The sequence below is a fragment of the Scyliorhinus torazame genome, chromosome 9 (assembly GCF_047496885.1).
Source record: "Scyliorhinus torazame isolate Kashiwa2021f chromosome 9, sScyTor2.1, whole genome shotgun sequence".
Classification (NCBI taxonomy): domain Eukaryota; kingdom Metazoa; phylum Chordata; class Chondrichthyes; order Carcharhiniformes; family Scyliorhinidae; genus Scyliorhinus; species Scyliorhinus torazame.
Genome location: NC_092715.1, coordinates 133,385,044 through 133,409,110, shown reverse-complemented (window position 1 = coordinate 133,409,110; position 24,067 = coordinate 133,385,044). Strand labels below are relative to the sequence as shown.

The window sequence follows — 24,067 nt, the reverse complement described above, 5'->3', positions numbered from 1 at the left end:
TCGCTGGCCTAGCCCCTGAAGGTGTGGAGGATTTTGCACCTTCGGGGCGGCCCGAAGCCGGAGTGGTTCACGCCACTCCTCGGCGCCGGAGTGGCCCCGCCAGTTCGCGGAGAATCCCACCCCTAGACTCCCAAAGAAAACAGATGATTTTAAAATAGCTTTGTAGTTTGGAACCTCAAGGGAGATGGTTAAATTGTCAGTTCTGTTGTAGATGGTTGTAGATGTTCCTTTTTGAGCTGATGGTGTTTGGAGGTAATAAGGGGTCAGGAGGAAAATAAATTGCAGAAACAGGAAAGATTATCGGCAGCAGTTTTATGCATGGGAGCCAGGAAGTGCACAAATAAATTCTTCTACAAGGAAAACCAAGCATTTGAAACTGCAAATCCTATCTCAAAAAAGTTCCAAAGCTGTAAGTCTATAATTAGCATACGAGAAAAAAAGTGATCACATGTATTTTGATTAATTCAATTGCTCTACTTCATTTACATTTAGCTCTGAATTAAGTGTACAGTTAATGAATTTGCCTGTAGTCAATCAGATGGAAAAAATTTGACTTGAGACGGGCAAATATAAATAAATCAATCAAATTTAAATATGAATTAGAAATCTGCTTAATGCAACAAGATGTGATGAATTCTGACAGGCTGTATCTGCATGCTATATGTACCATTTTCATAATGCAAGGTGGCTTCTTGAAACCCACAATCAAATCTAAAATACTGTCTCTTTACTTCAAACTTATTATAATTACGCTACAATGGCACATTAAATATTATAGTTAATCTGCACCTACCCGTGGTAGATCGGACTTCAGGTTTCCTGGGTTCAGGCCTCCTGAGCTGCTTTGGAAGTTTATCATTTTCAATGTGCCATTTCTTCAAACACTGTGGTTCATGAATACTTATAGATGTGGTTCCATACTCTCGGCCACAAAGGTAGCAGACAACTGTTCGTGGGCGTATAGTTGCTGGTGGCTGGAAATAATTGTTAAGTTTTAGTTATTTAATTCTAACACTATAAGTTACAAAGGGTCCACAGTTGGAGGAACAGGTGTCCATAAAATAATAAATGGCAAAAAATGTGCTAGTCTTTCTAAAAGTACCAATCTAGATTAGCTGAACCCATTTTGTTTGAGTCTAATATTAAAAGTTTGATTGGTATAAAGTTATTTCCATTGGTAACAATAAGGATGTCAGGTTTACCCCACAAATAGGAAAACCAATTAACTTACAAATCAGAAAAAGTCATTAGTGGGTCATAAATGTTTTCTCAAAAATATAAAAAATCTCTTCAGGTCTGTTCTAACCTTATCATTGTTAAAAAAAAATCTTTAATGAAGAGTCCCTTTGAACTGACTATATACAAAATATAACATTCTGACAAAAATCACAATATCCTGATTTACTTTGTCCATCCCATTTCGGCGAATTTGTCATCCTGTCTAATCACTACCCTAATTTTAATCTCTCTTCCTTCTCTTTTTATAAAATAAATTTAGAATGCCCAATTATTATAATTTTTTTTCCAATTTAGCATTGCCAATCCACCTAACCAGCACATCTTTGGATTGTGGGGGTGAAACCCACGCAGACATGGGGAGAATGTGCAAACTCCACGCGGACAGTGACCCAGTGCCAGTATTTGAACCCGGGTCCTCAGCGCCGCAGTCCCAGTGCTAACCACTGCGCCACATGCTGCCCTCCTCTCTTCCTTCTCAATGATTTTAAATGTGACTTTGCCTTCCATCTTCTTTTCTATCTTTCTCATAATTCCTTTCTGGAACTTCTTCAGTCCAGCTTCTGATCTTCATTTAGCATAAAAACACCTCAGCCTGAGTTATGAACATTTAATCTGTGATTGTGACCAGTGGGTCTCTCGGCCTGTCCGCTATCAACTCTCTGTAATTTCACTCCATGGAATTGTTACTGTAATATTCCCTGAAACATTCAGTAGCTTTCCAACAATTATGTCGCCTTTCATCCCACATGAACACCTTTGGTGTTACCGAGGACCCATCATTGATTACCTCCCATTGCACATCCATAAGTTGCTGCTTCGAAATCTCATCCAAAGGCACTAGGTCAACGTCACAATGTATGTTGACTATACCCAGCTCTGTCTCGCTACTATTTCTCTCGACTCTATAACAAACTTCCCTCTGATATAACCTTACAGATTAGACAGAATTTCCTCTAATATGATATTGGGTTGACATAAGCTATCATTTTCAACTCCAGCCAAAAATATGCTCCCTTGCCACCATGTACATGCTGTTCTATAACTATTTGCTCGTATTGAAACAAGTTTTGCACAACCTTGGCATTCTTTTCAAGTCAGAGTTAAACTTGAAATTTAAAGGACAGAGTGATGCATCGTAAGTGATTTTATGCCATTTCTGTCTTTGCAGCAATACTGGCGTTATTATATAGAAATACAGCATAGAACCAGGCCATTTGGCCCAACCAGTCCTTGCTAGTATTCTTGCTCCATTGGAGCTCCTCCCACTCTTCTTCATCTAACTTCCACTCTTCTTCATCCTCTATTCACAAAAAACCTCTATTCCCTTCTCCTCATATGCTTCTCTAGCCTTCTATAAATGTAAAGTTTATCATATATGTCTGTGCAAAATAACCTGAAAGCTCCCATGATTACTTCATTTTGCGAGAATTATATTTTTCTCAAATTCTCACACCTCCACACAGAGTCCTTGGAAATAAGTACCTTGCATATTACACCTGTGAGACCATTGTTGCAGAGGGAAGATACAACAAGAGCCACATGACCACAAGGGCAATTGTTGAGCAACCATTGGTTTGCTGAAGATGTGATTCAGGTGCCTGACCAGATCTCACACCACCCTTCAGCATGCACCAGAATAGGTGTCAAGAATTGTAATGATCTCTGTGCCTTACACGACATCGAGATGCAAAGAGAATGGAGTGGAGCAGGAGGAAGATACACCCAGTTTGAAAAATGAACCCTCTGATGAGAAGGAAGAGGAAGGAGAGGAGGAGGATGTGACCAGTGTGCCTGCAGCCTCTCACCTAGCTACTAGGGATGACCCTGAAGCTCATTCAGATAACCTGAATGTGAGAAGTCATATGACACCCCTATTGCATCTATACCATCCACTCAACAACACAAATTATTTCCACAGTCATAAACACCTTCATCACATGCATGCACTTCGCTCATCCTCCCTGGTCATCCATGAAGGCTGATATCCATTTAAAATTCAGAATGAACCAATCAGATTTTCAATATCTTTGTTGATGCCCAGCCACCTGTTGTAGCTTCTGGCCAACATCTTCATTTTGGTTTGTCCAGGATGGGTGTTACGTTGTTCTTGTAATAGCAGCTTTTTTGCTGGGGGTGGTATCACCACCCGAGACCCTCAAAATAACAGCCCGTCTTTGCAATTGAGTTTGTCTTTCCTCAGTTGGTAGGATCTGAGCAGCTTCGATTTATCATAATGGCAGCCACATAAAGCCAACCACTTAACTTTAGACAGGATCGTGTCCCTCTGAGTCCGATTCTTACTATGATTTGATGATACGGGCAAGATATCAAAGACATTTATAGCTAAGGTAATTTCCTGTGGTGTTGGGAGCAGAGCCACGCTCTGAGGGAGCGGGAGTCAATTCCGATCATCAGCATTGGAAATCTGAGTCCCTGGTTGATGTTGAAAAACATAACTATCGGCAGCCAAAAGCAGAGCCCACCTCTGCACCTTAGCCAAAGCAATGGGTAGAATCAGTTTATCCTCATGGAGTAATGGCAATAATGGTTTGTGATCAGTAATGATGGTAAAAAGGCGTCCACGAACATATTGGTGGAACTTTTTCACCCTGTACACTACTACCAGGCCCTCTTTTTCGATTTGCGAACATTTTCTTTTTGCATCGTTTAACGTCTGGGAAGCTAAAGCGATAGGTCAGTTGGTGCTGTCTTTCATTTTGTGTGATAGGACGGCTCCTACCCCATAGGGTGAAGCATCCAATGTTAATATTATCCATTTGCCTGGGTCAAAGTGAACTAATACATTGGAAAATTATAAAGCCAGCTTAACCTGTTTGAAGGTCTGTTTTTGCAGGTCTTTCCAGTGCCAGATTTCTTTTAGGAAATGGGGCACGGCACTAATGCTGTTGCCACGTTTGGTATTAATCAGCCATAATAATTGATCATACACAGAAATGATTTTAATTCCATGACATTTCTTACTGCAGGAACCTCTCTGATTGCTTTCACCTTATCTTCTAAGGGGTGATGCCTTTGGCGCCGACTTTACACCTCAAATATGTAACTTTACTGGCCTGAAAGGTACATTTTTCCCTTTTCAGTATTATACCTACATCTCTAAACCTCTTCAGGACTTCCTTCAGCCTGGCCAGATGTTCTTCCTGTGAGGTCCCCATCACCAGGACGTCATCCGAGTACACCATGACTTTTGGAATTCCTTGGAGCAAACTTTCCATCATTCGTTAGAAGATTGCCCATGCAGACGATATGCCAAATGGCAACCTTGCACACTGGAATAGTGCCTTATGTGTGTTGAATATGTGAGGCCCCATGCCAGCTTTGAGTAAAGATCTTCTATTCTTCAAGGGAAATTCCGACTCGGGGGAACCATAGATTGAGCCAGGGAAGTGGGATGGAAATTTTGGAGATGGGAGTAGAAAGGAATTAGGGCACTAAAAGATTTATTTCTTGGGGGTCATTTTGTGGGATTGAAGGAGCTGGGAGCAAAGTATGTGCTGGAGCAGGGGGAAATATTTAGATACATGCAGATTCGAGACTTTGCCAGAGAGGAGATACAGAGCTTCCCAGTAGAGCCGGCTCCCACATTGCATGAGGAGGTGCTGACGACAGGAGGACGGGAGAAGGGGGTAGTATCGGTGGTTTACGGGGCTATTTTGGAGGAGGCGAAGGCGCCGCTAGAAGGGATCAAGGCAAAGTGGAAGGAAGAGTTGGGAGAGGGTATGGAGGAGGGGTTATGGTGTGAGGTGCTCCGGAGGGTGAACGCCTCCATCTCATGTACGAGGATGGGGCTGATACAGCTGAAGGTGGTGTATAGAGCGCACCTCACAAGGGCGAGGATGAGCCGGCTCTTTGAGGGGGTAGAAGATGTGTGTGAACATTTCAGGAGGGGCTCCACAAACCACATTCATATGTTTTGGTCCTGTTCAAAGCTGGAGGATTACTGGAAGAAGGTGTTTAGTGTAATCTCTAAAGTGGTGCACGTGAAACTGGACCCGGGCCCTGGGAGGCCATATTCGGGGTGTCGGACCAGCCGAGGTTGGAAACAGGCGCGGAGGCAGATGTTGTAGCCTTCGCCTCGTTGATCACCCAAAGGCGGATCCTGTTAGGGTGGAGATCAATCAACCTCTCCACCCTGTGCCCTGGCATGGCGGGGGGACCTGCTGGAATTCGTGACGCTTGAAAAGGTCAAATTTGAACTGAGGGGAAGGATAGAGGGGTTCTACAATTCATATCCGTTATTCATTATGCACTTTCAGGAATTGGATCACATTGAACATTAGGGGGGTTGAGGGCTGGGAGGGTTGGGGGGAGAGGGACTGTATGTGTTAATGGTGATTATGGGTGATTCCTGATTCCTTTTTGTCATTTGTTTATGTTAACATGTGGGCTAATGTCTGGGGTTTGGTGGGAGGATGGGATCATTGTTATTGATATGGGGATTGACATTACATTCGTTACTGATTATTGTTTACTGTTGGGTGTAAATTTGGGAGAAAATGTGAAAAAGGAGAATAAAAAATATTTTTAAAAAAGATCTTCTATCTTAGGGATAGGATACCTGTCAAGATGGGTCGCTTGGTTTTTGGTGAGTTAGCAATCGCCACATATTCTGATGGTGTGGTCAGGCTTTCGAGATCCGGAACAAGAGGAGCTGCCCATTCAGAGAACCGTACTGACCTTATGATTCCTAATTCTTCCAAACTTCTTAATTCAGCCTCGACTTTCTGATGCAGAGTGTATGGAATGGGGCAAATACTAAAGAATTTAGGAGTGGACTCGGGGTTCACATAAAATTTGGCCTTGACCCCTTGTTTCCAGCCCAGCTCATTTTGTACTTGCACAGAATCGTTTGGAAAGCACCCTATTATTTTAAAAGTTTCCAGCTAATTTAGCTTTATCTGTCATAATCAGTCCTTGAGGTTTGGCCTCTACCTTCCACAACAATCATAGGTAATTGAATAGATTTGTGTTGATACAGCACCGGTGCAGTTGTGGTACCCAATATCTTTAGTGTTTCCCCTGTTTAAGTTGCTAACTTAGCAACCATACTGCTTAACCTCAGGGGTTGAACTCCTCCTGGTAGGTACTTGTAGGTCTGTTCTCCCACTCCCCTGGCAGTAGCACCTGTGACAACCTCCATACTCAATGGTCGCCTGTTTACCATAAGGACTATCTCAACTTCATAGAAATCATAGAATTTACAATACAGAACTTAATGATGTTTAACTTATAAATCTTAGATTCTTCCTCAGAGTCTTCCTCTATTTTATGCAATGGAGTCAATGTGTGTGTTTTTCAAAATAGGTGTACCCTGTTTGATTTGGCACTGTGCTTGAATGTGATCCTTGCTGTTGCGATTGAAGTAAAATAAAATCTTTGCAATTGCACTTATCCTGAGGGTGATATTCCCTACGTCTGTAACACTCTTCAAATTCCCTGGGTTGATGGCCTGTTTTTTTCTTTTGCCTCTCTCCACGATCCTACTCCTGGGATTTCTGTTCAGACTCCTCTACGCGTTCCACTCAGTATCCTCGTCTGGCATCTGTTCGCCAGAAGAACCAGGCAACGTGCCTCAATGACTACCGACCAGTGGCCCTGACTTCAGTCGTAATGAAGTGCTTTGAGAGGTTGATCATGAAGCGCATCACCTCCATACTCCCAGAACGCCTTGATCCACTGCAATTTGCATACCGCTGCAACCGGTCCACATCAGACACCATTTCCCTGGCCCTACACTCATCCCTAGAGCATCTCGAAAACAAGGACTCCTACATTAGACTCCTATTTATTGACTACAGCTCCGCCTTCAACACTATAATCCCAGCCAAGCTCATATCAAAGCTCCAAAACCTAGGACTTGGCTCCCCACTCTGCAACTGGATCCTCGATTTTCTGACCAACGGAAAAGACCAATCAGTAAGAATGAACAACAACACCTCCTCCACAATAGTCCTCAACACCAGCGCCCCGCAAGGCTGCGTACTTAGCCCCCTACTATACTCCCTGTACACACATGACTGCGTGGCAAAACGTGGTTCCAACTCCATCTACAGGTTTGCTGACGATACGACCATAGTGGGCCGGATCTCGAATAACGATGAGTCTGAATACAGGAGGGAGATAGAGAACCTAGTGGAGTGGTGTAGCGACAACAATCTCTCCCTCAATGCCAGCAAAACTAAACAGCTGGTCATTGACTTCAGGAAGCAAAGTACTGTACACACCCCTGTCAGCATCTACGGGGCCGAGGTGGAGATGGTTAGCAGTTTCAAATTCCCAAGGGTGCACATCTCCAAAAATCTGTCCTGGTCCACCCACGTCGACGCTACCAGCAAGAAAGCACAACAGCGCCTATACTTCCTCAGGAAACTAAGGAAATTCGGTATGTCCACATTGACTCTTACCAACTTTTACAGATGCACCATAGAAAGCATCCTATCGGGCTGCATCACAGCCTGGTATGGCAACTGCTCGGCCCAGGACCGCAAGAAACTTCAGAGAGTCGTGAACACCACCCAGTCCATCACACAAACCTGCCTCCCATCCATTGACTCCATCTACACCTCCCGCTGCCTGGGGAAAGCGGGCAGCATAATCAAAGATCCCTCCCACCCGGCTTACTCACTCTTCCAACTTCTTCCATCGGGCAGGAGGTACAGAAGTCTGAGAACACGCAAGAACAGACTCAAAAACAGCTTCTTCCCCACTGTCACCAGACTCCTAAATGACCCTCTTATGGACTGACTGCATTAACACTACACCCTGTATGCATCATCCGATGCCAGTGCTTATGTAGTTACATTGTATATGTTGAGTTGCCCTATTATGTATTTTCTTTTATTCCCTTTTCTTCTCATGTACTTAATGATCTGTTGAGCTGCTTGCAGAAAAATACTTTTCACTGTACCTCGGTACACGTGACAATAAACAAATCCAATCCAATCCAATCCAATTCAATCCTCCCAAGTTGATTCACCTCACAATCTTGCACGCACTGTCACTTGGAAACACCCTTTTCGGCACATTTGGTAGCTTGAGCTGTCTCTATTGCTTCATCCAGGGAGAGTTTTGTTTCTGCCAATAGTTTCCTTTGGATATTCAGATTGTTAACAACACAAAGCAAACAATCGTGTAATATTGTCACTTCATGAAGAGCTGAATTCACAGTGCTCAGCCATTTGATGATGTCTTGCTACAAATGCAGGAAATGCAATAAACAAATCAACAAATCCAATCCAATTGTCTCCCCTAGGTCCCTGATGGCCAAATTCAATTTATACCGTTGTAATATAATAGATTGTCTGGAGTTGTAATGCTCTTTCACTACCTCACTAACTGATCAAATGACTTGGTATCCGGAACCTCTGGAAATGTTAAACTGCGAATGAGGTTATAAGTCTGAGGTCTGCAAACTGTAAGCAAGATGAGTTTTTGTTTGTCTTCCCCACTAATATCATCAGCAGTGAAAAAGTATCGAAGCATCTCAATGTCTTCTGTCCCCTGGTCAAAAGAATCGAGTTTTCCTATTAGCAGTATTATTTTTCACTCACTGTTATTGCAGAGATCAATTCCTTCTCTTTCCTTCTCTGGAATTCTGAAGCTTGTGACCATAGTCCAATTTACTCTCATCGCCAATGCAATAGCCCGCGGTATCAAAGAGGAGGCTTAAATCAGGAAGTGATTTATTCAAGCAAGATAAAGTTATATACAGGCACAGCAACTACAGCTTTTAAATATATATATATTTCATTCCAAACACAATCAATAAGATAATCAGAAAATAAATACAATCAAGTTACAAACAGTTTGTCATTTTCCCCTCTTTTCCCCCTTAACAACCCAACACTTCCCCCCCCCCCCTCCCCCCCACACACACACCCAATCCCCCATGCGCTGGTAATAAACAGATCCTCAAATAGAGACAGACATCGAACCCCTCTTCTGGCCCTTTAAAAGCTAATTTAATCTTCTCCAGTTGTAGAAATTTTGTCATAGAATGATAGGATCATAGAAAAGTTACAGCACAGAAGGAGGCCATTCGGCCCATCTTGCTCATGCCAGCCCTAGGACACCCAGGTGCCCTTTCTAATCCCACCTTCCTGCACCCAGTTCATAGCCCTATAGCTCAGAGCACATAAGGTGCAGAGGTGCAGATCCAGATACTTATTGAAAAGAGTTTAGAGTCTCTGCCTCCACCACCAACTCAGGCAGTGAATTCCAGACTCTCACTATACTCTGCGTAAAAAGGCTTTCCTCATGTCCCCTCTCCACCTTCTGCCACTTATCTTGAATCTATGACCACGGTTCTGGAATTCTCCACCAAGGGAAACAATTTTATCCTGTCCACCCTATCTCTTCCCCTCATAATTTCGTACACCTCAATTAAGTCACCCCTCAGCCTTCTTTGTTCCAAGGAAAATAACCCCAATTTATCCAATCTCTCCTCGTAGCCACATTTTTCTAGCCCTGGCAACATTCTTGTCAATCTCCTCTGCACTCTCCCCAGAGCAGTAGCATCTTTCCTGTTATGTGATGACCAGAACTGCATACAATATTCCAGTTGTGGCTTCACCAGTGTTTTATACAATTCTATTATATCCTTACTTTTATAGTCTGTACCACTGCCAATGAAGGACAGCATATTATATGGTTTCTCAACAACCTTGTCTACTTCAAGTGCTGCCTTTAGAGAGTCGTGTGCCTGCAAGCCAAGATCTTTCACTTCATCTACATTTATTGTGTACTCCCTACAACTGTTTGACTTCTCTAAGTACATGATCTCACACTTCTATGTGTTAAATTCCATCTGCCACTTTATCACCCACTGCACCAATCCATCTATATTGTTTTGAAGGTTATAACTATCCTCTATACTGTCCACCACTTGGCCAATCATTGTGTCATCTGCAAATTTCCCAATCATGGTCCCCACGTTCACATTCAAATCGTTAATATATAACACAAACAGTAAGGGTCCCAACACTGGGCCCTGTGGAACACCACTTGAAACAACTTTCCAATTGTAAGGGCAACCATCAACCATTACCCTTTGTTCCCTGTTACTAAGCCAACTTTTTATTAAGTTTGACACATTGCCCTCTATCCCATGGGCTTTGACCTTCTTCACCAATCTGTCATATGGGACTTTGTCAAATGCCTTGCTAAAATCCATGTACACATCATCCGCTGCACTACCTTCATCAACCCTTCTTGTCACTTCCTCAAAAAATTTGATCAAATTTGTGAGGCAAGACCTTCCTTTAACAAATCCATGCTGACTATCCCTGACTAATCCATGCCTCTCTATGTGACAGTTAATCCTATCTCTCAGGATTGATTCTACTAATTTGCCCACCACTGACATAAGATTAACTGGCCGATAATTGTTCACCATTTCCTTTAATCCGTTTTTAAACAATGGTACCACGTTTGCATTCCTCCAGTCCTCTGGTATCTAGTGAGGATTGGAAAATCATCCTCAGAGCATCTACTATCTCTTCCTTGACCTCCTTCAGTAGCCTTGGAAACAATCCATCTGGCCCTGGTGACTTATCAACTTTCAAGGCTTTTAACCCTTTGAGTACTTCCTCTCTCTTTCTAATTATCCCATCCAATCTCTCACAATGTTCCTCCTGGACTACTATATCTGCATCATCCATTTCCTTTGTAAACATGGAGGCAAAATGTTCATTTAAAATTCTTCCACAGCCTTTGCATCTACACAAGTTCCCTTCTTCATCTCGGAAAGGTTCCAATTTTTCCTTAATCATTAATATATTGGTAAAACATCTTTGGGTTTTCTTTAACTTTACTTGCTCATCTTTTTTCATGCCTTCCCTTAGATATCCTTATTTCCTTTTTGACTCCGTCCCTGCACTTTCTGTACTCGTCTAGGCTATCTGCAGTGCTTAGTGCTTTGTGCCTGTTGTACGCTTTCTTTTCTGATTGATCTTCCCTTGTATTCCTCGAGTGGGGGGGGGGGTCTAGATTTGGAGGTACCACTCTTATTTTGGGGGAGGACATGACTACTTTGCACCTTTAGGGTCTTTCCTTTTCGTGCTTACCACCGGTTTTCCACAGATTTATCCTCTAGCAATGCTGGCTAGTCCAGCTCAGTGAAGTCCCTTCTCATTTTACAAAATTTGCCTTCCCCCAGTTCAAATTTTTTACCGCTGCTTTATCTCTGTGTTTTTTCATGGTAATACTGAATCGAACTGAATTGTGCTCACTATCCCCGATATGGTCACCAACTGTCACTTAGCCTACCTGCCCTTCTTCGTTCCCCAAGACTCGGTCTAGAATTGCATCTCTTCTCACTGGGTTTGTCTCTAACTGGGTGAATACATTTTCCTGGACACACTGCATCAATTTTTCTCCTTCAGTTCTCCTTATATTGTTTGATTCCCAGTTGATATTGGGATAGTTAAAGTCTCCTATTATTATTGCCCTCTTGTTCTTACAGGCAGAAATCTGTCTCCATATTTGCTCTTCTATCTCTCACAATTTGGGGATCGATAGGATGCTCCCAGTAGTGTGACTGCCCCCTTTTTATTTCAAAGTTCAACCATAAAGCCTTGTTTGTTGACCCATTTAATACACCATCCCTTCTCAGAACTGGAATGGATTCTATTAGTGCTACTCCCCCTCCTTTTTTATCTCCCCCTCTGTCCTGCCTGAAAACTCTGTGTTCAGGGATATTGAGCTACCAATCCTGCCCCTTCTTTAGCCAGGTTTCCATTATCATAGAAATACCTTATCATAGAATTTACAGTGCAGAAGGAGGCCATTGCACCCATCTAGTCCGCACCGGCACTAAAAAGAGCACCCTACTTAAGCCCACACCTCCAACCTATCCCCGCAACCCACCCCACCTTTTTGGTCACAAAGGGCAATTTAGCATGGCCAACCCACCTAACCTGCACATCTTTGGACTATGGGAGGAAAACGGAGCACCAGGAGGAAACCCACGCAGACACGGGGAGACTCCGCACAAACAGTGACCCAGGCCGGGATTCAAACCTGGTACCCTGGAGCTGTGAAGCAACTGTGCTAACCACTGTACCACCATGCTGCCCATGGCGATGATATCCTGCTGCCATGTGTCTACCTGTGCTCTTAACTTGTCTACCTTGGTTGTAATACTCCCCCAACCATGCCAATACCTTCAACGGCATGGCCGACCTCTATCGCAGCAAGATTCGCCACCGGGCCACAACAGCAACCTTCCCCCCCTCTTCTACTCTAGCAGCTCTGGCAGCTCCGAAACACTGAAAATCACCTCCAAAGGGCATGTTGTCATCCTCACCCCCACAATCTCTGACAGTGTCTCGAAAATCGATATCCAGAATCCCCCAAACTTCAGGCACGACCAAAACCTATGAACATGATGTGCTGACCCCCTCCGCACCTCTCGCTTTTGTCCTCAGTCTCAGCATAGAACCCACTGATACGAGTCTGAGTCATATGGGCATTGTGCACCACCTTAAACTGTATAAGACTCATCCTGGTACAGGATGATGTTGAATTTACCCAGTGCATAATTTCACTCCAAGACCTTCCCCCCGCACCTTCCCCCCGCACCTCCCCCCCTCCACCCACCACACTCCAAAAGCTCTACCCCCAATTCCTCCTCCCATTTCTGTCTTATCTCCTCCACTGGCATTTTCTCTGGAAACAACCACCCGTAGATATCCGTAATCCTGCCTTCCCCAACTCATCCTGAGTTAGTAACTTATCCAACAGCATATACTTTGGCAGCTGAGGAAATGAGGGAAGCTCCTTTCGCAAGAAATCCCACACTGCATGTTCCTAAATTCACTCCCGCTCAGCAGCTGCAACTTCCCCTGCAATCCTCCAGCCTCGCGAACGTCCCTTCAATGAACAGGTCCATTACCTGGTCTACCCCTTCCCTTTACCAGCTCCTATACATTGTATCTATCACTTTTGGTATGAACCTATGATTCCCGCATATTGGGGCCAATACCGACATACCCACTACACCAAAGTGCCGCTTCAGCTGGTTCTATACCTTATTTATTCATTTTTATTTTTTTATTTAAAAAAAAAACAAATTTAGAGTACCCAATTCATTAATTCCAATTATGGGGCAATTTAGTGTGGCCAATCCACCTACTTTGCACATATTTGGTTGTGGGGGAGAACCCTACGCAAACACGGGGAGAATGTGCAAATTCCACACACAGCAATCCAGAGCCGGGACCTGGGCTGGTTCCATATCTTGAGGAGCGACACCACAACCAGATTGTTGGTATACCTACCTGGGGTGAATGCAAGGGGTCTATTGCCAGGGCCCTTAAGCACCACCCCACTCAGGAGGTCTCCTCAACCTGCACCCAATCCGACCCCCACCCCCTCCACCACCAAATCACCTTGTCCACATTTGCCGCCCAATAGTAATACAGCAGGTCTGGGAGTGAAGAATTCCAATCTATAATTATCTTGCAATTGTGTCCCTCCGATATATGCTATGATTGTGAGCCTGCCTCCACTTCACCTGATGAAGGAGCAGCGGTACAAAAACTTGATATTTCAAGGTCAAACACCCCTGTAGTTTATTTCCTTCTGCTAACAGCTCCCTAGTCGGGCCACCGAGTACAGTCAATCCACTTCTATAATGGCATCCACCAACCTCTGTCTCTCTGCCCTCTCAACTTTGTCCCTCTGGAACATGTAGGATATAACTTCCCCCCGGACCATTGCCTTCCATGCCTCCCAAAACGTGCAGGGTGAGACCTCCCCATACTGGTTAAGCTCCACACAGTCCCGGGGTTGAGGGCGTTGGCAACAGCGCTGCTCCCGATGGCCCCAGGTAAATATTCTGGGAGACCGGTGCTGGTGGCTACCCTGCAGATTTGGAGGCAGTTGAGCAAGCACTTGAAGTTGTGGGCAGGGCCAAGAGAGATGCCGATTAAGGGGAACCATAGGTTTGAGCCAGAGAACTGGGAGGAGATGGGAGGTTTCAGAGATGGGAGGAGAGGGGAGTCAGGGTATTAAAAGACCTGTTCTGGGAGGTCATTTTGTGAGGCTTGAGGAGTTTGGGAGAAATATGGACTGGAACAGGGGGAAGTATTTAGATATCAGCAGCTCTGGCATTTTGCCAAGAAGGTTCAGATAGCGCCGGCCTCCACGCTGTTGGAAGAGGTACTGACGACAGGGGGAATGGAGAAGGGGGTTGTGTCAGCGATTTATGGGAAGCTGATGGGGGAGAACAAGGCATCCTTGGAAGCGATTAAAACTAAGCAGGAGGAAGAGTTTGGGGAGGTTATGGAGGATGGCCTGTGGTGTGAGGTGCTGTGAAGGGTAAACGCCTCAACCTCGTGTGCAAGGTTGGGGCTGGTACAGTTTTTTGATTTGATTTATTATTGTCACATGTATTAGTATACAGTGAAAAGTATTGTTTCTTGCATGCTGTACAAACAATGCATACCGTACATAGGGAAGGAAGGAGAGACTGCAGAATATAATGTTACAGTTGTAGCAAAGTGTAGAGAAAGGATCAACTTAGTACGAGGTAGGTCCATTCAAAAGTCTGATGGCAGTAGGGAAGAAGCTGTTCTTGAGTCGGTTGGAACGTGACCTCAAACTTTGGTATATTTTTCCTGGCGGAAGGAGGTGGAAGAGAGTATGTCCGGGGTGCATGGGGTCCTTAATTATGATGGATGCCTTTCTGAGGCAGCGGGAATTATAGATAGAGTCAATGGATGGGAGGCCGGTTTGCGTGATGGACTGGGCTACATTCACGACCTTTTGTTGTTTCCTGCAGTCTTGGGTAGAGCAGACTCCATACCAAGCTGTGATACAACCAGAAAGAATGCTTTCTATGGTGCATCTGTAGAAGTTGGTGAGGGTCGTAGCTGACATGCCAAATTTCCTCAGTCTTCTGAGAAAGTAGAGTCGTTGGTGGGCTTTCTTAACTATAGTGTCGGCATGGGGGGACCAAGACAGGCTGTTGGTGATCTGTGCACCTAAAAACTTGAAGCTCTCGACCCTTTCTACTTCGTTCCCATTGATGTAGACAGGGGCATGTTCTCCACTACGCTTCTAAAAGTCGATGATAATCTCCTTTGTTTTGTTGACATTGAGGGAGAGATTATTGTCGTTGCACCAGTTCACCAGATTCTCTATCTCATTCCTGTATTCTAGCTCATCATTGTTTGAAATCCGACCGACTACGGTGGTGTCATCAGCAAATTTGAAGATCGGTTGGAGGGGAATTTGGCCACACAGTCATAGGTGTATAAGGAGTATAGTAGGGGGCTGAGGACACAGCCTTGTGGGGCACTGGTGTTGAGGATCATCGTGGAGGAGGTGTTGTTGCCTATCTTTACTGATTGTGGTCTGTGGGTTAGAAAGTTCAGGATCCAGTCACAGAGGGAGGAGCCGAGGCCAAGGCCACGGAGTTTGGAGATGAGTTTCGTAGGAATGATGGTGTTGAAGACTGAGCTGTAGTCGATAAATAGGAGTCTGACATAGGTGTCTTTGTTATCTAGGTGTTCCAGGGTAGAGTGCAGAGCCATGGAGATGGCGTCTGCTGTGGACCTGTTGCAGCGGTAGGCAAACTGTAGTGAATCAAGGCAATCTGGGAGGCTGGAGTTGATTCCTGCCATGACTAACCTTTCGAAGCACTTCATGATGATGAATGTCAGAGCCACTGGACGATAGTCATTAAGCTGCTTGGGTTTTCTTTGGTACAGGGATGATGGTCGTCTTCTTGAAGCAGATAGAATCTACAGTACAGAAGGAGGCCATTCGGCCCATCGATAGGGACCTCAGATTGTTGTAGAGAGAGGTTGAAGATGTCTGCGAATATCTCCGCCAGCTGATCCGCGCAAGACCTGTGTGCTCGTCCGGGTACCCCATCCGGGCCAGTGGCTTTCTGTGGGTGACCTTTGAGAAGGCTGCTCTGACGTCTGCAGGGGTGATCTCAGATACAAGTTCATCCCTGGCTACTGGGGTGGAAGGCTCGCTCTTGCTGACCTCTTGCTCAAAGCGGGCATAGAATGCATTGAGCTCATCAGGGAGGGGTGCGTTGGAGCCAACGATTTTACATGCCTTCATCGCGTAGCCTGTTATGTCTTGCAGTTGAAGTATAGGGCGCACCTCATGAGCGCGAGGATGAGCCGACTCTTTGAGGGGGTGGAGGATGTGTGTGAGCGATGTGGGAGGAGCCCTGCAGGCCATGTTCACATGTTTTGGTCCCGCTCGAAGCTGGAGGGGAATTGGAGGGAGGTTTTTATGGTCATCTCGGGGGTGGTACATGTGAGTTTGGAGCCAGAGCCTTTAAAAGCCATTTTTGGGGTGTTGGATCAGCCCGGGCTGCAGGCGGGTGCGGGGACAGATGTTTTGGCCTTTGCCTCGCTGATTGCCCGGAGGCGGGTCCTGCTCATGTGGAGGTCAGTGTCATAATATGCACCCATGCACATCATGAGGTAAAAACAGGCAGTGACAGATACCCAGGTTAGCCATTCAACATACAGGACAGAACACAACCAATCACCAGACAGAACACCAGAGGGGGGCTTCCAACTATAAAACACACGAGGCATTGGCACTCCGCCTCTTTCCACTGGTGACAACTGTAGCGACAGTCAGGGTGTATGTATCTATCAGCACCTTCTACACGTGGATCAGAGCTAGCCTGGTATAGTAAGTTAGAGTTAGTACACTTAGAGTAGTAGAGTGTCAACCCACAGCCAGCTGTGTGCATTGTTACAGAAGTTCAATAAATCGTATTGAACCAACGCCTATGTTTGGTGTCTGCTTTACCGTTCATCTGCATCCTGTTGCAGTCCGTGTTACCCCAGGGTGAATAACACGACATGATACCAGGAGTCTACTTCATCTAAGTAATTTACCTTGAATAATTCAGTGACGACCAGCAAGTGCCTTCCAGCAGCATGGAGAAGATCCGGGCCTCTCCAGAGCTCCGGATCTCCGGAAAATCTGGCGCCAACTGGCGGGTCTTCAAGCAGAAATTCAGTCTATACATTGAGGCCTCGGGCCTCGAGGATGCATCCGATGCCAGAAAAATCGTGCTGCTCCTATCGACTGCGGGGGACCAGGCCATCCAAATCCTCAATTCACTCACTTTTTATGACGGCGAGGACAAGACCAAGTTCCAGACCGTGTTAGCCAAATTCGACAGTCACTGTGAAGTCAAAATGAATGAGAGCTTTGAGCGCTATGTCTTCCAGCAACGCCTTCAGGTTAAGGATGAGCCTTTCCAATCCTTTCTAACTCATCTCCGCATATTAGCGCAATCCTGCAACTACGGTGACACCGCTGATTCCCTCATCAGGGATCAGATTGTGTTTGTGGTCCACTCCGACACCCTGCGGGAGCAGCTCCTACAAATAAAAAACATGACCCTGCCAGTAGCCATCAAGACGTGTAAATTGCATGAACAGATGAAAAGTCGCTACTTCCGCCTTATATCGGCAGAACAGGACCAACTTGCCTCCCACGAGGCAGAGAGTGTACAGGCCATCGCCCGAATGTGGCGCCTTAGCATCGATGAAGGCGGCCATTTCGCGCGCTTTTCCCGGGGTCCCACGCATGCGCACCACGGACGGGAAACGAAGCGGCCGAAGACCACAATGCGCAGGTGCGACCAGCGGCTGACTGCACTGCGCATGTGCGACGACGCATGGAGCGTTACGACGTCAACGTCATGACGTGCCCGAACTGCGGCACCGCCCACTTAAAGCGCCAATGCCCTGCAAGAGGCAGGCGATGTTTAGCTTGTGGGAAGCCTGGCCATTATGCAACCTTGTGCAGGTCTGCACCTCCGATCGTGGGCCAGCGATCCCAGCTCCAACGCAAACGCGTTTGAAGTGTGCAGCAAGGGCTGCTGGATTCGGAACCTGGTAACACCACGGATCCAGAGGACGACTGCCTGGGATCCCCATATTGTGTGGGCATCATTACCATGTATGACAAGGCCTCCTCAAATTCAGCAACACGCCTATCCATCCTCAAAGTGGATTCTGCAGACGAATGGCGTGCTGTCGTACAAGTCAACCAATGCAGCATCCGGTTCAAGCTGGACACTGGTGCTTCAGCCAATCTCATATCTCAAGCAGATCTTGCTCGCATCCAAAGGCAGCCAAAACTTCTTCCGTCGGCCTGCCAGCTGCTTGATTATAATGGCAATGCCATTATTGCGTTAGGGTCTTGTCACCTGCATGTCTCCAACAAGGCCATCAAAGCCACACTGCGATTCGAAATGGTCAAGCCTGACAAGGCTTCCCTGCTTGGTGCCCATGCATGCAAGCTACTCAATCTCGTCCAGTGCGTACATGCCATGTCCTCTGCCAATATGAATCTTCAGGCTGACATTGACAAAATCCTGTCACAATACCCGGATGTGTTCAGTGGGATGGGCACGCTGCCGTATCGCGACAAAATCTTACTCAGGCCTGATGCCACGCCAGTGATCCATGCACCACGCCAGGTGCCGGCTCCTCTGAAGGACGTTTAAAGGCGCAGCTGCAGGAGCTCCAAGACCAGGGCATAATCTCTAAAGTGACGGAACCGACTGACTGGGTCAGCTCGATGGTCTGTGTGAAGAAGCCCTCTGGAGAACTGCGCTTATGTATAGATCCCAAGGATCTTAACCGAAACATAATGCGGGAACACTACCCGATCCCGAAGCGGGAGGAGCTAACCAGTGAGATGGCACATGCCAAATTCTTCATGAAGCTAGATCCATCGCGTGGCTTCTGGCAGATACAACTGGACGAGTCCAGCAGGAAGCTCTGCACATTTAATACATCTTTCGGAATGTACTGTTACAACCACATGCTGTTTGATATTGTTTCAGCCTCTGAAACCTTGCACAGGATCATGGAACAGATGCTGGAGGGCATTGAGGGTGTGCAGGTTTATGTTGATGATGTCATTATATGGTCCATGACCACAGAGGAACACATATCTCGTCTCCAACAAGTCTTTAGACGCATACATGCCAATGGCCTCAAGTTGAACAAGGCCAAATGCTCCTTTGGCATGTCATCAATCAAGCTTTTGGGTGATCAAATATCCCAGCAGGGCGTGCAACCGGACTCGGACAAAGTCAAGGCCATCAACACCATGAAGACCCTGGAAGACAAAAAGGCGGTACTCCACTTCCTGGGTATGGTTAACTTCTTGGGAAATTTCATTCCCAACCTCGCATCACACACCACGGCTCTCAGGCATCTGGTGAAGAAGTCCACTGCCTTTCAGTGGCTACCCACACATCAAGCAGAGTGGCTCGAGTTAAAGGCAAAGCTCACCACTGCTCTGGTACTAGCTTTTTTTGACACAAAGCGGGAGACAAAAATCTCCACGGATGCCAGCCAGGACGGCATTGGTGCGGTGCTCCTCCAGAAGGTTGACTCCTCGTCTTGGGCTCCAGTGGCCTATACGTCCAGGGCCATGACTCCCACTGAGCAGAGGTATGCTCAGATAGAGAAAGAGTGCCTGGGCCTCCTCACCGGTATTGTAAAGTTCCATGATTACGTCTACGGTCTACCAACCTTCACAGTAGAGACTGACCATAGACCCCTAGTCCATATCATTCACAAGGACTTGAATGACATGACGCCCAGGTTTCAGTTCATTCTCCTTCGACTCCGCAGGTATGATTTCAAATTGGTTTTCACACCAGGCAAGGAGCTAATCATTGCGGATGCCCTGTCATGCTCCATCACCACGCCCTGTAAACAGGTCAACTTCATCCGCCAAATTGAGGCACAGGTGCAACTGTGTGCCAGCAACCTCCCGGCCTCAGACGAACGTGTCGTCAACATTCGAGAAGAGACAGCCAAGCACCCTCTTCTGCAGCGGGTCATACATCACCTTGCAAATGGTTGGCAGAAAGGGCAATGCCCCCAGTTGTTTAATGTCAAGGATGACCTGACAGTTGTCAAGGGGATCCTCCTCAAGCTGGATCGTATCGTTAATCCTCGCAGCCTCCAGAGTTAGTGCTCAAACAGATCCACGAGGGACACCTCGGTATCGAGAAATGCAGGCGCAGGGCCCGGCAGGCTGTCTATTGGCCTGGCATCAACGAGGACATATCCAACATGGTCCTCAATTGTGCGACTTGCCAGTGTTTCCAGCCTGCTCAGCCCAAAGAAACACTCCAGCAACACGAGATCGTGACCTCTCCGTGGTCTAAGGTGGGAATCGACCTTTTTCACGCCAATGGGCGTTACTATGTGCTTATAATTGATTACTTCTCGAGTTACCCCGAAGTGGTGAAACTGTCCGACCTCACATCAAGGACTGTAATCAAGGCCTGCAAGGAGACATTTGCCAGGCACGGTATTCCACTCACGGTCATGAGCGACAACGGTCCCTGCTTCTACAGTCAAGAGTGGTCCAACTTCGCGAAGCTATATTAGTTCAAGCACATTACCTCGAGCCCGCATTACCCGCAATCTAACGGGAAGGTCGAAAAAAGGGTCCATATCATGAAGCAACTGCTCTGCAAGGCTGCGGACTCGGCTTCTGACTTCAACCTTGCGCTGCTGGTGTACAGGGCAACCCCTCTGTCCACCGGTATGTGTCCGGCACAACTCCTTATGAATCGTGACCTGCGGACAACTGTTCCGGCCATTCATTTACCTGACCTGGATCACCTCCCAGTGCTGTAAAAGGTGCAGCGACTCAGAAACCGGCAAAAGCTGACATACGATGCTCATGCTACTGATTTGCCTGTGCTCTCTCCGGAAGATGCTGTTCGCATCAACTTGCCTGGTGGAGGCTGGTCAGCTCCAGCTGTTGTTGTTCGACAGGCTGCTCCCAGGTGGTTTGTGGTTCGCATGGCTGATGGATCCATTGTCAGGCGCAACAGAAGGGCACTACGCAAACTTGCCTGCCCACCACCGGATCTCAAATTCCCAGCTGTCGTTATGCCTTTTCCGGACACCTCGCTCCACGAGGCCACCACTCTGGCTGCAATCCCGCCTGTCAAGGCGCCGTCGTCCCCACCTCTACCTCTCAGGCGGTCGACAAGGATCCGATGCCAGCCCTAGACATTGCACTTATAAATATTTATTTTGTACATATTGCTCTGTATCTGCACGCTAGACACCTTACATGTACATATGCATTCACTCGCCATTTGCTGTAAATAGTTATATCTGTAAATATGTCGTATATGCTCTAAGCAACCGACAAATCTTTTTAAGAAGAGGGGGATGTCGTAATTAGCACTCATGAGGTACAAACAGGCAGTGACAGACACCCAGGTTAGCCAATCTACATACAGGACAGAACACAGCCAATCACCAGACAGAACACCAGAGGGGGGCTTCAAACTATAAAACACACGAGGCATCAGCACTCTGCATCTTTCCATTGGTGACAACTATAGTGACAGTCAGGGTGTATATATCAGTCAGCACCTTCTACACATGGATCAGTGCTAGCCTGGTCTAGTAAGTTAGAGTTAGTACACTTAGAGTAGTAGAGTGCCAACCCACAGCCAGCTGTGTGCATCGTTACAGAAGTTCAATAAATCGTATTGAACCAACGCCTAGGTTTGGTGTATGTTTTACTGTTCATCTGCACCCTGTGCAGTCCGTGTTACCCCAGGGTGAATAACACGACAGTCAGCCTTTCCGTCCTGTGCCTCGGCTTGGCAGGGGGGACCTGCTGGGATTTTTGACACTTGAAAAGGTGAAGTTTGAGCTGAGGGGGAGAATGGAAGGGTTCTACAATTCATGGGCATTGTTTATCATGCACTTTCAAGAATTGGATGCCATCGAACATTGGGCGTGGGGGGGGGGGTTGCTATTGGGGGTGTTGAGTACATTGTTTACTGTGTAGGGAATGACCTTTGATTCTCTTTTGGTCTTTTTGTTTTGTTGTATTTGGAATGTAGGGGTGATGTTTGGGTTTGTATGTTGAAGGGGAAGCTGGTTGGGGGATTGATTTGTATTTGTTATTGTGGGTTATCTTTTGTTGTGTATTTGATGAAACTGTGGAAATTGAGAATACTTTTTTTTTAAAAACTCCACATGGTCCTTTATCACCAAGGCCACCTTCTCACAGAATCTCTTTTACACCAGGTGTGATGTAACCTCTACGCAGGTCTCTTGTCCCGGTAAGTTTTGAACTTCGCATCCACATAATGTGGCGTGCAGTCCAAACTCACTATCACTGCATATTCTGCCTCCACAATCCCTGAGAGTACAGAATTTCCCACCACAAAAAGATCAATATGGGGTATACTCGATCTACATGGGAGAAGAAGGAAAACTCCCACTCTCCCGGTTGCCTAAACCTACATAGATCCACCCTCCAAATCTGGTCCATAAACAACCCCAGCTTCTTCGCCATACCCAACCTTGCCACTGACTTGGGGCTCGATCTATCCATCCTGGGGTCCAACACACGTTTGACATTGGCCCCCATTATCAGTTGATGCGAATCCAGGTCCGGTATCTTGCTGACATCTTCTTGGCAAAATCCGCGTTGTCCCAATTGGGTGCATTAACGTTTACTAAAACAACCGGTGCTCCCGCCAAGACCCTGCTCACCATCACGAACCTCCCTCCAGCTCCGCACCTCCCTAGCCGCCACAAATACCACCGTTTTACTGAACAGGATTACAACCTCCCTTGACTTGGAGTCAAACCCCGAGTGGAATGTCAGCACCGCCCATCCCTTTCTTAGCCACGTTTGGTCCTTCACCCACAGATGTGTCTCCTGAAAGAAGATCACATCTGCCTTCAAACATTTTAAATGCACAAATAACTGTGGTAGTATGACTGGGGGTATTACGGTACCTACAGAGGTGAGCTGCCATTGGTGCAGAGGACTCGCTGCCCATTGGCCCAGGTAAGTCATGTGCCTCTCAGGATATAAGAGCCCGTGTTCCCCGGCAGTCGGCCATTCTTCTGTACGTCTGCTGTCGGGCACACATCTTGTGTATTAAAGCCTTTTGTTTGGATCGCATCTTCGCCTCGTGTCTAATTGATGGTGCATCAATTTAATACACAAGTCTAAAAAGATGGAGCTTCGTATCAAGCCGGAGTGCCTTCGACTCAGCCCGCACGCAGCAAATGCAACAGCTGCATTTAAACACTGGCTGGCGTGTTTTAACAGTTATTTAAGCACAGCCGAAAGCTGCCCGTCGAGGGAACAAAAACTTAATATCCTCCACTCGTGCGTGGGCACTGCCGTGTACACGCTTGTAGAGGACGAACCAGACTTTGATGCAGCTATGGACTTACTAAAAGGACATTTCATCCGGCCGGTGAACCAGGTCTACGCATGGCACTTGCTGGCCATGAGACAGCAATTCCCCGGTGAGTCCTTCGATGAATTCTACCAGACCCTCCTTGTTCTGGGGAGGAACTGCGCCTGTCCACAAGTTTCTGCGGCAGAGCACACCGAACTTTTAATTCGAGATGCTTTCGTGGCGGGTATTCAATCTACCCAGATCCGCCAGAGACTCTTGGAGAAGGAAACTTTAAGCCTCGCTGAGGCGCGGGCCCTCGCCTCCTCTCTCGATATCGCAAACCGCAACGCCAGCGTGTACGCACCCGACCGTGCGGCAGCTCCCTGGGCGGCATGGAACACGCCCCCCTCACCTCCGCAGACTCTGACCCCCCCCCCAGACCTGCGCCGCAGGGCACCCCGATAAACCCACGGGGCACCCCTGCTATTTTTGCGGCCAGGACAAGCACCCCCGACAGCGCTGCCCGGCCCACGCCGCAACCTGTAAAGGCTGCGGCAAAAAGGGCCATTACGCGACTGTTTGCCAGTCCAAGGCGGTCACTGCGGTCCCGTG

The 24,067-nt window shown here is 46.7% G+C and overlaps 1 protein-coding gene across 1 annotated transcript in view; it reads right to left on the bottom strand.

The window, feature by feature from the left end:
• LOC140429480 (zinc finger protein 474-like) overlaps positions 1–24,067 on the bottom strand; it is a 68,144-nt gene that overhangs the window by 26,515 nt on the left and 17,562 nt on the right. The window contains exon 3 of the mRNA XM_072516528.1: positions 794–974. Coding sequence (XP_072372629.1) covers positions 794–974 — 181 coding nt within the window. The remainder of the gene's footprint in view (positions 1–793; positions 975–24,067) is intronic.